The following is a 13523-nucleotide window of genomic DNA, read 5'->3' as shown; positions in this document are numbered from 1 at the left end:
CTTTATGTTACATTAACAGAAGCAACAAATTAGGGAATTCCCCAACTTCCCCACTACCTAGCCGATTTTGTCGCGTAATTGGACCCGTGTACGTGGGTAATCTACTTTACGCACTGCTGGTTTGTTTCCCACCCTATAACGTTTCCATCCTATGACGAATGGCCGAGGTGTTTGATTCCAAAAATTTTTGTGTGGCCTAGGCTACAGCATCACATTGCTGGCAGGGTTCGCAGCCGATATATTTTCTCTGGAATTTGGGTTTGTGCGTGTCCGTGGTTAGGTAGTAATCAATGCTTTGGGCATACAGTTTGTTTTGTATACGCCGCAGTTTTAATGGCCTTTTTTGTTATTGCCCAGTTTGACTTGGTTGAAAAAATGACTTGAAATGCATTTTCTGGAATTCTGACCATTACTTTCTGGCTTTAACCAGACAAACTGAGTGCATAGTGACATTGGGCATGGGTTATTTTAATCCTTCTAATGCAGTTAAAACAACAACCTGGTCACGCAAGACACGACATGGGCCTAGGTAATTGTTATACGTCATGCGAATTAGCCTACAAAGTACGCTGTCTTTTACTTCTAGGCATTAGCCTGTTATACGCTTTAGTGTGGGAGATGCCTAGTTTCCTTCCGTGTACTGTGTAGGCAGCGCACCAGCAGCCTCTTGTTTACCGCCTTATGATCAATTGTTTGCAAAGGTTTCAGGGGCTCCGTTGAACACTGGACGTGATGATGCGATAGTTTTTGTGAACAATAGTATGGTCAATAACAAAGCGACTCAAATCACTTCAAGGACCTTTTGTTTTTAGCAAGAAAGCTTTGTAGCTATTATGCTCTATGAGGTGGACAAATTTGGACAAAAAGGACAAAAAAGTTCTAGATGTTTCAGTGCAACTTCTGCAAAATTGTGAAAATATGTGATGGTAAAAAAACCTTCTAACCAATGTTCGTTTAGATTTTTGCCGACGGAATCTTAAGTTTGTATTTTTAATTACCTGAACCTGCGCAAAAGATAACACAGAGATCGTGGAAATATGTCGGATACTGAGGAACAAGCGACGGGAGAGGGAATGGAACTCAAGGAATTGAAGGAGTATAAAGAGGGAGACGGTATGTTAAGCAAATCATATTTGGTTTAACATTATATTTAAAATGCGATGCTTCTAGCAACAATAACAAAAGCAGTATAGTGCAGAGGTGTTGGACAATTTATTGAAACTATTGCATGACACGTAGAGATACGGCGTCCCTGGATTTACAAACGAGCAGTTGCTCATCTGCACAGACCCGTATTTAGTTAATAAACCTAATGCGCAAATAATTCAGACAACAAGCAGGAAGAAGGAGAAGAAAATGAGCAGAAAGATGAAGATAAACCGGAATCATCCGGAGAGGACGCTCAACAAGCTGGAGGAAGCGGCGGTGGCGATGATGGCAATGATGATGATGATGGCAATGACGATGGCGAAGATGATGACGAAGATGATGACGAAGATGATGACGATGATGATGATGATGATGAAAGTGATAAAGAAGGAACACCGGATAACCAGGAACAGCAGGAGGCGCAACCAGACAAAAGTTCACGTGAGTTACAATTTTGGTAAAAATGGAAACTCGACTTTAGGATGCACTTACCGTAGAAGTATCCGCAACATTTCCTCATTCTCTTAAAATAAGTTTGAACAATCGTATCGAAACTGGTTAAAACCGTGACAAACACTTTCTAAATCTCTCAACCAAGGCGGTTGTTTTAAAAATTGTTCCCCAATTCTAAGTGTATGTTATTTTGAATGTGGAAAAAATCCTTCCAAATCTCGTGTTATTTCGCTTAAAGTGGTAAAGACACCAAACAATTTTTCCACCCATTAAGGGTTTGTGAGTAAACCACGTACGCATAATGACGCAACGTCTTTTTAGAAGCTGCGTTGGTCAATGATCGTGAAGTGGGGAGTTCCCCACCGCCCAACGGGGACCTCGAAGGTGAGAAAAAAATACATGTTAAATATTAATAGTTAAATTTAGGCATGTCAACATGATCTCGCATGAATTCGTCGGGCCGCTGTTGCATTGTAGTATTATTGTGGCTTAGTTATGTGTGATAATCATGAGTCAGTCAGTTTAGTCAGTGTAATAATCATGACAATGATAGCCTCAAAAACAAAGACGTAAGGGCAAGTCATCTATTCTTCGTTAGTAAAAGTTAGTGATGATTCAATACGTGAAGGTTCTACGTCGACGCTTATGGTCAAACTCGGAAGTTTAGAGAACCTTGCGAACGGCTTAAGAAACTTGCAAGTTCCGTGTATTTTGTATTATATGAGTCATCATTTTCAACCTTTGTACTCAGAGCTTCGGATAAGGAAAGTACGCTAATCGAAAATAAAGCGCTGTGACAATCAACAGGCGCGCTCTGTGTCTCCAGCATCGCAATGACCTTTGCATTAAAATACCCTTTGCCAGTTCACTAACCAATCTGCTGTCATTTCAGCTGGTTTCAGAGGCAGCAGCGGCTCGACATCAAAATGGAAGGAAAGATGTCGAAAATACAAGCTGGAGATTATCATAGGGGCGATCATCGTAGCGCTCATCATTGTGATCATCTCGCTTATCGCAACTTTGTCGAGTAAGAATGTTAAATCGTTTTACAAAACTGTGATGCAAACGTTGACGGGATTTGGATCGTGCTGTGTTGAAATACGAAACTCGGCAATGCTCCTTCTCCACGAAACAGAAATTTAGCATGGTGCTCTGGCGAATTTTAGCCCATACATTTAGGCCTAAAGGTTAAAAACATTTACACCAAAACGTACATTTATTTAAACCACAAAGCGCATGCAAATCTTTTTAAAGTAAGCTTCGCCTCAAAACACGCGTGACGGAAAAAATATCTTTCCGCGTTTTCAGTAAATACTTTCTTGTAATGTTATTTTATTGGAATTACAGCAAGTGAAACACCGAACGGAAACACTGGTTCTGGTTCTATGATAACTACGACCGTAAACGTACCACCACCGTCCTCCATGACTTCAAACCCAACCTCTGTTGCTACTTCAACAACAAAAACAACAACAACAACACCAACACCAACACCAACACCAACACCAACACCAACACCAACCACACTACCTTCAACCGCCACCTCTACAACAACCCAAGCAATGGTTTCAACTACACTATCAACCACCGCTGCGACAACGCAAGCTATGACTTCAAGTTCACCATCTACTGCAGCTGCAACAACGCAAGCTATGACTTCATCTGCATCATCTACCGTCGCTTCTGTATCAACAACGGTGTCTACAGCACCATCTACCACAAGCCTTGCGACTATTGCTGCCAACACTACAATGGTACAGGCGACGTTAACGGCATCAAATATGAACACGACCATCAGCAACATTGCCAGCACCTCCGGTGCCTGAAGATACAGAATCCAGACCCATTTCAAATACAATGAAGGAAAATCCCAAGTGACTTTTGAGTCAGCAAACAGAACTATTTGGCTCAAAGGTCACAAGAGGTCACAAAGTTATATTGTTGTGACTGTATTGCGTGGGTTTAACCCTTGTCCATCATTAACATCGCCAACGCTGTACATGTTGTAAATTGTGACAAATTTTACAACAAGTTTTACTAACCAATGTTATTTCCTACCCAAGGTTTTGTCACTTGGTTAAAATCAAGAATAACTTCCGAATGGTTTCAAGAGTGATCTATAAATGTCCGATTATACGAAACATTTTTGCAATAACTTTAACCCATAGAGTTTATATTGAATGTGTGCAAGTCATGAATATGACAAAACATTTTATTACACCAATATACGCGGATGCCCCCGAAGTCTTGCACCCACTGTCGTATAGTTACCGCTGTACATAAACCTTTGTACAAACTATGTATTAAATACGCCCTCTACAGGTATATATGCGCCGTATTGTGACCAACAGGCCTGTCTATCAAGTGAAGTCGCATCAGCCCTTAGTGTTTCAGCACATACATGTACATAATCGTTTTTATTTGCATTTTTTCCGGAGCATAGCTTGCATTTAACATTTCGATGCGCCACTGTGTATATTATATGTTTTCGAAATGTCACAAACATGTCTTGCTGAACAATCTTAATTATATTCTGTACATAACTTGTTTATATTTAAATGGAATCCCAAAATGCAGATTAAAAGTGAAGCTTGGGGTACAAGCACCGCTCCAACGAATTTGACCGTTAGTTACATTTGTATATGTTGTCATTTTAAACATCTATCCCATTCTCACAAACGAATTCAACGTACCGAACTGTTTTCTGTACTGTTTATTCTTGCGGATGAGTTCAATTCATTTACTTTCATTTTTTTAAGTGTTCGAACGCTTTATTTTTAATATACTCTGAGAGATTAAAAAACGTTTTATGCCGTTTCAAATTATCACAAGTTAATGACTTAACTTGTTACTGAATTTTATACTACTATACTGTTGTATCCAGGCCTTTGTAAATTTAAAAGAACTCTTCTTTTGGCATAAAAAGTTACGTAGATTTTATTGTACGATGTTGTGTATGGGAATTACTGCCACATAACCATAAAAATATCTCGCAGGATGGCAGACGATACGTTCGTGACGATATAAAATCTACGTAACTTTAATGAAAGAAGAACAGTCCTTTGAAACTGAATTTTATTTTTCACATTCCAACACCAAATATTTCACAAACGTAACTCAGTTTGCAAAACACATGTTGTGTAAAAATGATGAGAGCTAATCTACAACAGAAATATATTTTTTGTTACTAATAAGCTTGAATTTGCATTCGAATTTCTCTGATTTGTCTTTCCTTCCGTGATGTATAGTTTTTGTGTTGGTTGACTCGTTATGAAATAAACGCGATGATTTTGCACAGCTGTTGCCACTCATCAGGGACGCGAGGTTCATACATTAACCAAACCTTGTGTGGCTGTTGCTGCCAGGCATATCGTATTACATAGAATCTCTTTTTCTGGCACCTTTATAGTTTAATATTCCAATGCTTTGCTTTGACTACACAGCTTTTCCTGTGATAACGCTAAAGTTGGATGGCAATCATTGCAAACTACTTTTAAGGAAGTAGATTAAGTAGATTGGCCCGCTTCCGTGTTCGAAGCACTGTGTGAGCAACGAAGTGATCTGTTATGGGTTAAGAGTTAGGTTTGGAAACAAATTGCGAAAAAAATACGTAAAGTAAGCAACAACGAAATGGGAAGGAAGGCATTACTTTGATCTGGTTTCTGCTGGGATAGCAGAGTAGTTTATGGCAAATGTGTTTTTCTAATGTAGACCTTTGTAGGTTAGCTCATAAAAAGAAAGTTAAATTTCCCCTGACTCTTTGACCTGATTTGATGACCGGGGGATTTCATGCGAACCGAACGCAACGATCACGTCGAGCAGCAACCTCCGAACTGTAGATAACTCTCGGTAAAAGACACATACCAACCCCTGTTTGGCCGCAGCTGAAGAAAATTACCGAGGTAGATTTTCAAGGAAGGAGTTGAAAATGACGTCATGATCAACAACTTCCCGGTTCGTGGTTCTAAAACCATATGACGCCACTTCCTCCAGTCTAGAACCTCGCACACTTAAAGTTGGGTACGTGTGGACGTTTGCTGTAGAAAGAATTAATCAAAACTGGTTGGGTTTCGGTATGATGCCAGAAAGATCCATTTTCTTTCTTGTTAATCCCAAATATCATTGCACTTATGATTCTCCAACATACAGATCCAACCACACATGTTGATATTGAACGTAATGATATCGCTCGAGAGTTTGTGAAAGATACAGAATGACCCTACTTGCACTTAAGCAAGGCTTCACCAACTATGTATGTGGTGTGAAAGCAAATTGTCTTTTGTAAGTAGGGGACAACGCGTATATTTCCAGCTGCCAATTGTTTACCAGCAAGGGTTGCATAGACATTTTTAGAAGAAAAAATGACAAAAAGTTAGGGAAGTCAGCTCTAAAGGTTCCAAACATTATTGCCGGCCAAAATTTTCTTTGGGCTACGGCAGCGTTTTACAAAGTTGGCTCCTGGAGTTTCATAAATACATACGGAGGGTGCCATGAGCAACTATCAGGTCTTAGGCAAATGTTGGTGATTCACTTGACGTTTCTGGAACTCTGGGGGTTCCTTGTCAACATAAATAACCGTTCTGTGAGCTGCAGACAGATGGCCACTGTTTCGACCTATAAGGTCTCAGCTCTATTGGCTCCAAGTTGTTTATGTATATAAATAACCTTGTAGGATTTGTTGGACAAAAACGTTTTGGAAACACTGGGCCAGACTAACTCACTATATAATCGAGCAACGGCTTTGTGTATGTGTTGTCCAATATCGAAACCTGACGGCAAATTCAAACGACCAAAAACCATTTGTCAACCCAGTTGTAAGACCGGCTATTCTGGTGGGTTACGGGGTTGGTTGCCGAATTCAAACTCTGCTACATTCGCGTTGTAATTACGCTTTCTTTACAGGAAGGTACAAGTGGAGACAGACCAATTGTTACATCACAAATGCTTTGAACATTTGAATTTCAACTCGCCTCAATTGCGTCGTAATTTCATTTCCGAGTCTAATTTATTGGACTTTAAAAACAGCTTCGGTTTCGGGCTTGTGTTTTTAAGTTCGCCCATAAAATGTTGGTCTGTCAGTCAAACACCTAAATAACTGTGAATTGCACCGAAGAAAATATGATTCTTCCCCTTTTCTTCTTGAAGTTCGTGTTTTTCTCGTAACATTCTAAAGAAATTTACCACTGAAAGCATTGAAACTTTCACCACCCATTTTTTGTGGCTGAATAAAGGTATGGATTTTAAACGTTTTCATGCAATCGGTTTCTACGAAGTTGATCTTCGGGCGCCACAGACAAAACCAGCAAGACGTGTTTGTGACGTTTGAATGCCGCACGCCCACTGATGGCCCGGGGGCATTTGACAACTAATTCTGACGTGTCACCGAAAGGTCGGCGATACTCGCGACCGGAATTCTTGTAGTATTACGAACAGGTTTTTGCAAAACTGTGCAGGGATAGTTACAGAAATATATTAAAAGTGAACAACCGTATTAAAGATTGTGTATAATCTGTGTCTGGGCGTCTAAATTGTATTGATAAATTCTGAGTTTGTTTTGTTAATATGTAGTTCTTAATGTAGAAAATTCTAACCGCTTTTCATTTGATTATTGCGTAAAATTTAGAATATCACATGATGTACATCTACATTATTGTTTTGTTACTTAAGGCCTCTAACAGATTAGACTTCACTGTTTATAACCGAGAGTTATGTCGGCCAAACTAATGGTGAAGCCTTCAACCGATTCTTCGTCTGTCTCAAGTTTTCCGACAACAACAGACAGGTACGGCAAGCAAAACTGCTCAGGCATAATGCACTAATACAGTTAAAAACTATTTGAATATATGAGGAACATACAGCATATATAATCGTCTTGCCTGGATGGTATGTTGTGACTATGGGGTCTTAGGATATGTATTTGTGATGGGAGCTAAATTAAACATCAGTTTTTAAACTGGCCATAAACATATAGCTTGTATGTTAATTACGTAACCCCAAACTGCAACTGTTTAAATGTGACGTAATTCATGTAAATTTGCATATTGCAGCACTTTCTCTCAACTAAAAGGGGGCTTTCCGGAAACTGTGTACACGTCAAGCGCTTATAATAATCAACTTCTCGACGGTTTCAACGGTTTGCGATCTGACAACCTACTTTGTGACGTAACACTGATTGCGGGAACTACCCGATTTCCAGTTCATAGATCACTTTTGGCAGCATGTAGTCCGTACTTCCGAGAAATGTTCACAAAAGATAATCAAAACGGTAAGATGTGTGTCAATAGATTGATTTAAGTTTTTAATTCGGCACCAAGGGAAGACATTAAAACCGTACCTTTTGTACAGTAATGTGTTCATTTATTTAAACATACAAGTTTGTGTTTTAAAACACGTTTAAACATGTCACCATAAGCAGCAGTAGAAGTGATAATATTCTCGTGGCTGTAAAATCCTCACAAACGTACAGTTTTCAGCGCTGTCAATGTTGGCGATCTAACACATTGCAAAATAAGCTGTATTTCGTCATCATGGCAAAATTATATTACAATTGTCAACATCTGCTTTACGATTTATAATTTTACCACAGTACAAATATTTACCCGAGCATTTAACAATTATGACGACAAACCAGTAATCACAATACAACACAAATGTACACTTACAGCTCAAATCGGACGCACGGAAGGAGCGAAATATACTTGGTTTTCGGAATCAATCGAACTTCGGGGAATAAGCAGTGATGGATTGAAGCACATAGTGGAGTTTATGTACACCGGAAAACTTCCAATTAACATGCAGTCAGTGCAGAACATATTGGCTGTAGCAAGACACATGCAGGTATTGAACAAATGTGCTTACGACTCTAGAATTCTAGGATTCAAATACTGCTAATAAATGCTATTGTTCCATTGACAAAGAAAAAAGAAACTATCAGCTTGCTGGCATTTAAACTGTCTTTGGGTGTTATCAAGTGTGAACATCGTTTTAAGTGTACCATAGTTTACAGTTTGGGAAACCCTGGTTTACATTTTAATTCCTTTTAACAAAATGACTGTTAGGAATGTTATCAAGTATCTCTGGTGACAAAATACTTCTCATAGAAATCATTTGGGAATTTTGGAACAATATTTGGCATTGCATATACGTTTTTTCGCAGATAAAACCTGTATTGGATTTCTGTATGGAATTTCTCATCTCTGCTGTTGATGTCAATACTTGTGTTGATATCATTCACATCGCTGAAGTCTTCAGCATGGCTCAACTTGAGGAAAAGGCGTACAAGTACATGCTGGAGAGGTAAATTTAAAGACACGTGAACCAGCTTTTGTTAAAAACTTTCACAAACATAAAAAAATTTAGGCAAAAAGTACGATTTTGCCGAAAGTTGCAAAATTCTTTTGTCGAAATTCAACCAAAGCAAGCAATTAAGTTATTCGACATTTTAAATATTGTTGTTATTTTCTTGTTAAGATTATTAAATTCAAGCAACATTTTATAGTAGATAACCCATTTTATGATAGTTATAGCTTGATTTGACTTTTGTACTTGGGCGAGTAACCTTTGAATTCCGTATTCCTTAAAATCATTGTCGCTTGAACGCAGGTTCCCGGATTTCATCAAATCCAACCAACTACAGAAGTTGACTTTCGAAAATATGAGTTTTCTTCTCGATAGCAACGACCTCAAAGTCATGTCTGAGTTGGATGTTTTCGCTGCTACTCTCAAGTGGATTATGTACGACCATTCAAGGTAACGCTAAATGTCGCTGCTGAGTAGTTAAAACTAAATTTAAAAAAGTGGTCGAGGAGAAATGATGAACCTGATTTATCACTTGCGATAATCCTTTATCGTATATTGCAAAATAATAAGATGCATTTAAAACAAAGCACAAAAACAGGCAGCCAATAAATGGTCCTGTGAAATAATCGGTTGAAGTACAATGCATCAATCTGGTAGCAATTTGCGTAAACTACATTTGAATAGTTATCTTCTCCTACAGACAAGCGTTTATTCGTAAACTCATGGAGAAGATCAGATTTCCCCTGATGCCTCCTCGTGATCTGATGGTTCATGTCAACGTTGTGGATTTCATGAGAACAAAATGCAACGATCTGCTTTTGGAGGTAATGTGTCTATTTTCACAACGCCAGAATGCAATGAAACACGCGTAACGTCATATCGAACATGGACAATTCAAACGAAAACTAAATAATAGGCTATAAAGATGTGATTCAAAAACACCCATAACACAAATAATGATTCTGGGATCATATAAAAAAACGCATTGGTGGATTCGTAATCCTCTGCTGCCCATTTTTTATTTCTTTTTTAAATTTTATCGTAAGTTATTTATTTTGGACGAAACAATTTAGATTTGATTTCTGACCGATAGGATTTTTGTTTACGCAGGCAAGCAGTTACCACATGCTCCCACACTCTCAGCCAATCGTACCATCGGCACGAACCAGAATTAGATCGAGTGACACAAGACTGGTTGTGCTGGGTGGTGCAGATAACACTGACGAAGTTTCAAACCAACTCAAAGGTAATGATTATATAGCATTGATAAGTAACAGAGTATTTCGGGGACAAAATCTTTTTTTCATATTGCACTGAAGGTTTCCGTTTACATTTTTCAACGCTTGGCTTTCCGCGGTTTCGCCGAGGATTATTTTTTTAAATATTGTCTGTTTTTCGCAGTGTTCAACCGGGAACTGACCGCCTACACTCTTCTACCAAGCATGGACTCCGGGGTGCATTCTCACTGTGTTGCGGTGCTGAATAACTTCCTGTATGTTCTTGGCGGGCAAAACCACTTCGAAGAAAGGGGAAAAACCTCCGTTTCCACCGTCACCAGGTAACGAACATCTTGTCACTCGTCAGCAACTTGGGTGGAATAATATTATCCTTACATTGCTGTAAATGCTGACGTGGGATTGCGTACCTGAGATAAGAATTCAAGACGCCCTAAATCATGTTTTACTGGGTAGTAATTTAAAGCAATTTTCTACTTCAATGAGTGTGTAAAGAGTAAGCAATTAAAATATTATTGACACTGTAAACTCTGTCTGTAACAAATTTATATAATTCCTACTCAAAGCTGCATTTAAATTATTTCGTATGACTTTAATTTGCAACGAACTTGCACAGATACGATCCACGCTTTAATACTTGGATGAAGATAGCGAGCATGAACGAGCACAGAGCAGGATTTCACGTCAGCGCCATCCCTGCATACAACAGATTGTATGCTGTCGGTGGGGTCAATTCAGTGGGCAGACTTTCCTCTGTGGAATGCTACTGCGTCGAAGAAGACAGATGGAAGTACGTCGCTTCAACTCAGGTAAAAAGGAACTGTTGCTGCCCTTTTATTGGGCGTACGTAAGCGTATGTGGGGTTCATATCATCGGTTTCCAAAGTTAGCACGAAATAGGGGACCCGCTTGACAAAATGGCCACCTTAAAAAGACTACTTTTGTGACTTTGAGGCCCCATAGCGCGAGGACCTTTGTCATGTCCATGTCGCACACGATTATAATTATTTGCTTGCTCTTGTTTCCATGTGTAGATGTAGAAAGCGCATTTCCTTAAAAATTGCGAATTTCTTTTAAACTGAAACATTATTATGGCTAATGAACGACATATTTTCCCGACATGACTTTAAACGGAGAAACTGTTGTCATTTGCAGAACGCACTGTGCGACCACAACGGCTCCGTGCACCGGGACAAGTTGTACGTGAGTGGAGGATTCAGTGACGGTCATTTCAGTGATGCGATGTTGTGCTACAACCCAAAGCATGACATCTGGGAACGAAGGTCGCCCATGCAGGCGCCGAGAGGGTGGCACAGCCAAGTCACCCTCAAAGAAAAGTAAGTGTTGAAAAGATTTTTTGTACAACATTTTCCATGACAATTACTTCAAGTATGAAATATCAGGATCTAAACCACAAATTGCAGATGCTGACCTGTCGATCACAGCCCTTTCCTAATAATTCACACACAAAGCACTTGCTTTAATACAATAATCAGTCTGCTGATATGACATAGGAAAATATATTAGTTCCGTATTTAGTAACCGACGATGCCGAAATATGATTTTCAATATCATACCAGACTGATACTAGATTGAAGGAAGTGCCAGGAGTGTGTTATTTATAGAACTTCTTTGAACTCTGTGTAATCATAAATAATATTTCTATAAATTTTCAGAATTTACGTCATTGGGGGAAACACCGGCATCAACAAACGGGTGGACGTTCTTGAAACGGAAGTGTACAGCCCGGATTTTGACCAATGGACGAACGTGACTCCAATTACAATGGGCCAGAGTGAGGCGGGCTCATGTGTGGTAGGTGCAATGCTAATGAGTGAGAAATCTGCACTACAGAAAACAATGCGATTCTTTCCCGCCGACAAAAATTATAGTGGTCAAATTAATGAGTAGAAAAAGTATATTTTTCTGGCACTTTGGCAGGAAAATGTGCTCTTGTCTAGGATGACTTGAAAAAGATTGCATTGAGAAAAAAAAGATTATTTAAAACGAAACATTCTTCGTCTCTGCACAATGAAACAAGTTAACTTTGACTACTTTATAGTCACCACGTATAGTGGAATATTTCGACAGGTTGTTTGGCGGGCAAGGTCATTACTAGTTACCAACCTGCATTGATGAGACCTATAATAGTTCGAAAATCAGCTCACTTTTAACTTTGCTACGTTCTGTCTCCAGTTGGACAACAAAGTCTTCATTGTGGGTGGTTACTGTTGGTCGGCAAGACGTTGCATCAAAGTGATCCAGACGTACGAGCCAGAGAAAGATGAATGGGAAAGGGTTGGAAATTTGCCAAGAGGACTCGCTGGTCTTCGCCTCTGCACTCTCACCTTGCCTCATCATCTTGTGCGCTAAGAAGATGTTGAAAAATCCAAAGTGGAAAACTGTTGCGGGTTGTATTGTGTATTATCACCTTTTTTTGAATGGTTTTGTCAACTCGGATGTCCGTCAAACACATAATGTATTTAACACCTGAATTTTACTGGCCTTGTATTATTGGGGATAAGTCCATTTAATAAAGGGAAATCCTACATGTAATAGAGTCCTTCGAGTTGTGTATTTTATTACTGAGAAATGAATAGCCACGTGCAATTTGTGCAAAGTGCCTTGTTCGCTTGTTTTGTACCAGGATTTGTTTTAAATTTTTGATGCTTTATACGCATTCCATGTTCAGATTTCAATGTAAATAAAACCGCACAAAATCGAATAAGTCTGATTGTTTTGTCTTGCGCAACCTTTCACGAAACAATTATGAGTTTTCAATCAATTGCCTACGAATTTATTTAAAAATTTTGTAACTGATTGATGCGCAATTCACTGTATGTAAAGTTGAATTTCGTCATAATTGGCTGGAAATTATAATCTTGGACAATTTGTATTCTATTTGAAATGTATGACGTTCTGAATTTCCTCAAAAAAGTAGGTGCAATTTTGCAGTAATTTGCTTTTATGATGTGTTTAAATTAATACCTACATAAACTGTTATTTTGCATTTGCTATTTTATCAGTTAAAGTTCTTTTATAATTTACGCTCAATTGCGCCATTAGTGCTTAAATATGTACCTAGCAACAGTAACCAAGACAGCGAACTTGGAAAGAAGTGTGCCAAGGAAAGGAACAACAATTATCTCTTATTACGTATTGGTTCTGGTGGCTGCTAATTTAATTTGGAAACTTAGTAGTATTATTTCTTTCCGAGGTATTCTTCAGTATATTTACAACATGTTAATGTGTGTGAATCTCTTTGCAACTACAGCCCACAGAAACAAATAAAACAGAAATACATTTCTCGTTGCAATTGCTGAACTGGACATTATGTTAGCAAATCTGTAACTTTAAGTTTAGACTATTTTGTTTAGTATTTTGGTAC

General features: G+C 38.7%; 1 protein-coding gene across 1 annotated transcript; it reads left to right on the top strand.

The window, feature by feature from the left end:
• The first annotated feature begins 962 nt into the window (after positions 1-962).
• Positions 963-12778, top strand: LOC145910410 (kelch-like protein 9). Its single transcript, XM_082997528.1, has 18 exons — positions 963-1113; positions 1330-1590; positions 1924-1986; positions 2495-2629; positions 2950-3219; positions 7309-7384; positions 7574-7576; positions 7650-7867; positions 8267-8439; positions 8759-8898; positions 9205-9351; positions 9602-9725; positions 10012-10147; positions 10303-10459; positions 10753-10945; positions 11291-11472; positions 11812-11950; positions 12332-12778. The coding sequence occupies exons 1-18, from the start codon at positions 1038-1040 to the stop codon at positions 12506-12508; spliced, it is 2670 nt and encodes an 889-aa protein (XP_082853654.1). The 5' UTR covers positions 963-1037; the 3' UTR covers positions 12509-12778.
• Positions 12779-13523: the final 745 nt, after the last annotated feature.

This window comes from Ascidia mentula, chromosome 8 (assembly GCF_947561715.1).
Source record: "Ascidia mentula chromosome 8, kaAscMent1.1, whole genome shotgun sequence".
In the NCBI taxonomy this organism is placed as follows: domain Eukaryota; kingdom Metazoa; phylum Chordata; class Ascidiacea; order Phlebobranchia; family Ascidiidae; genus Ascidia; species Ascidia mentula.
The sequence above is the reverse complement of the archived record's forward strand: the minus strand, read 5'-3'. Positions and strand labels throughout refer to the sequence as shown.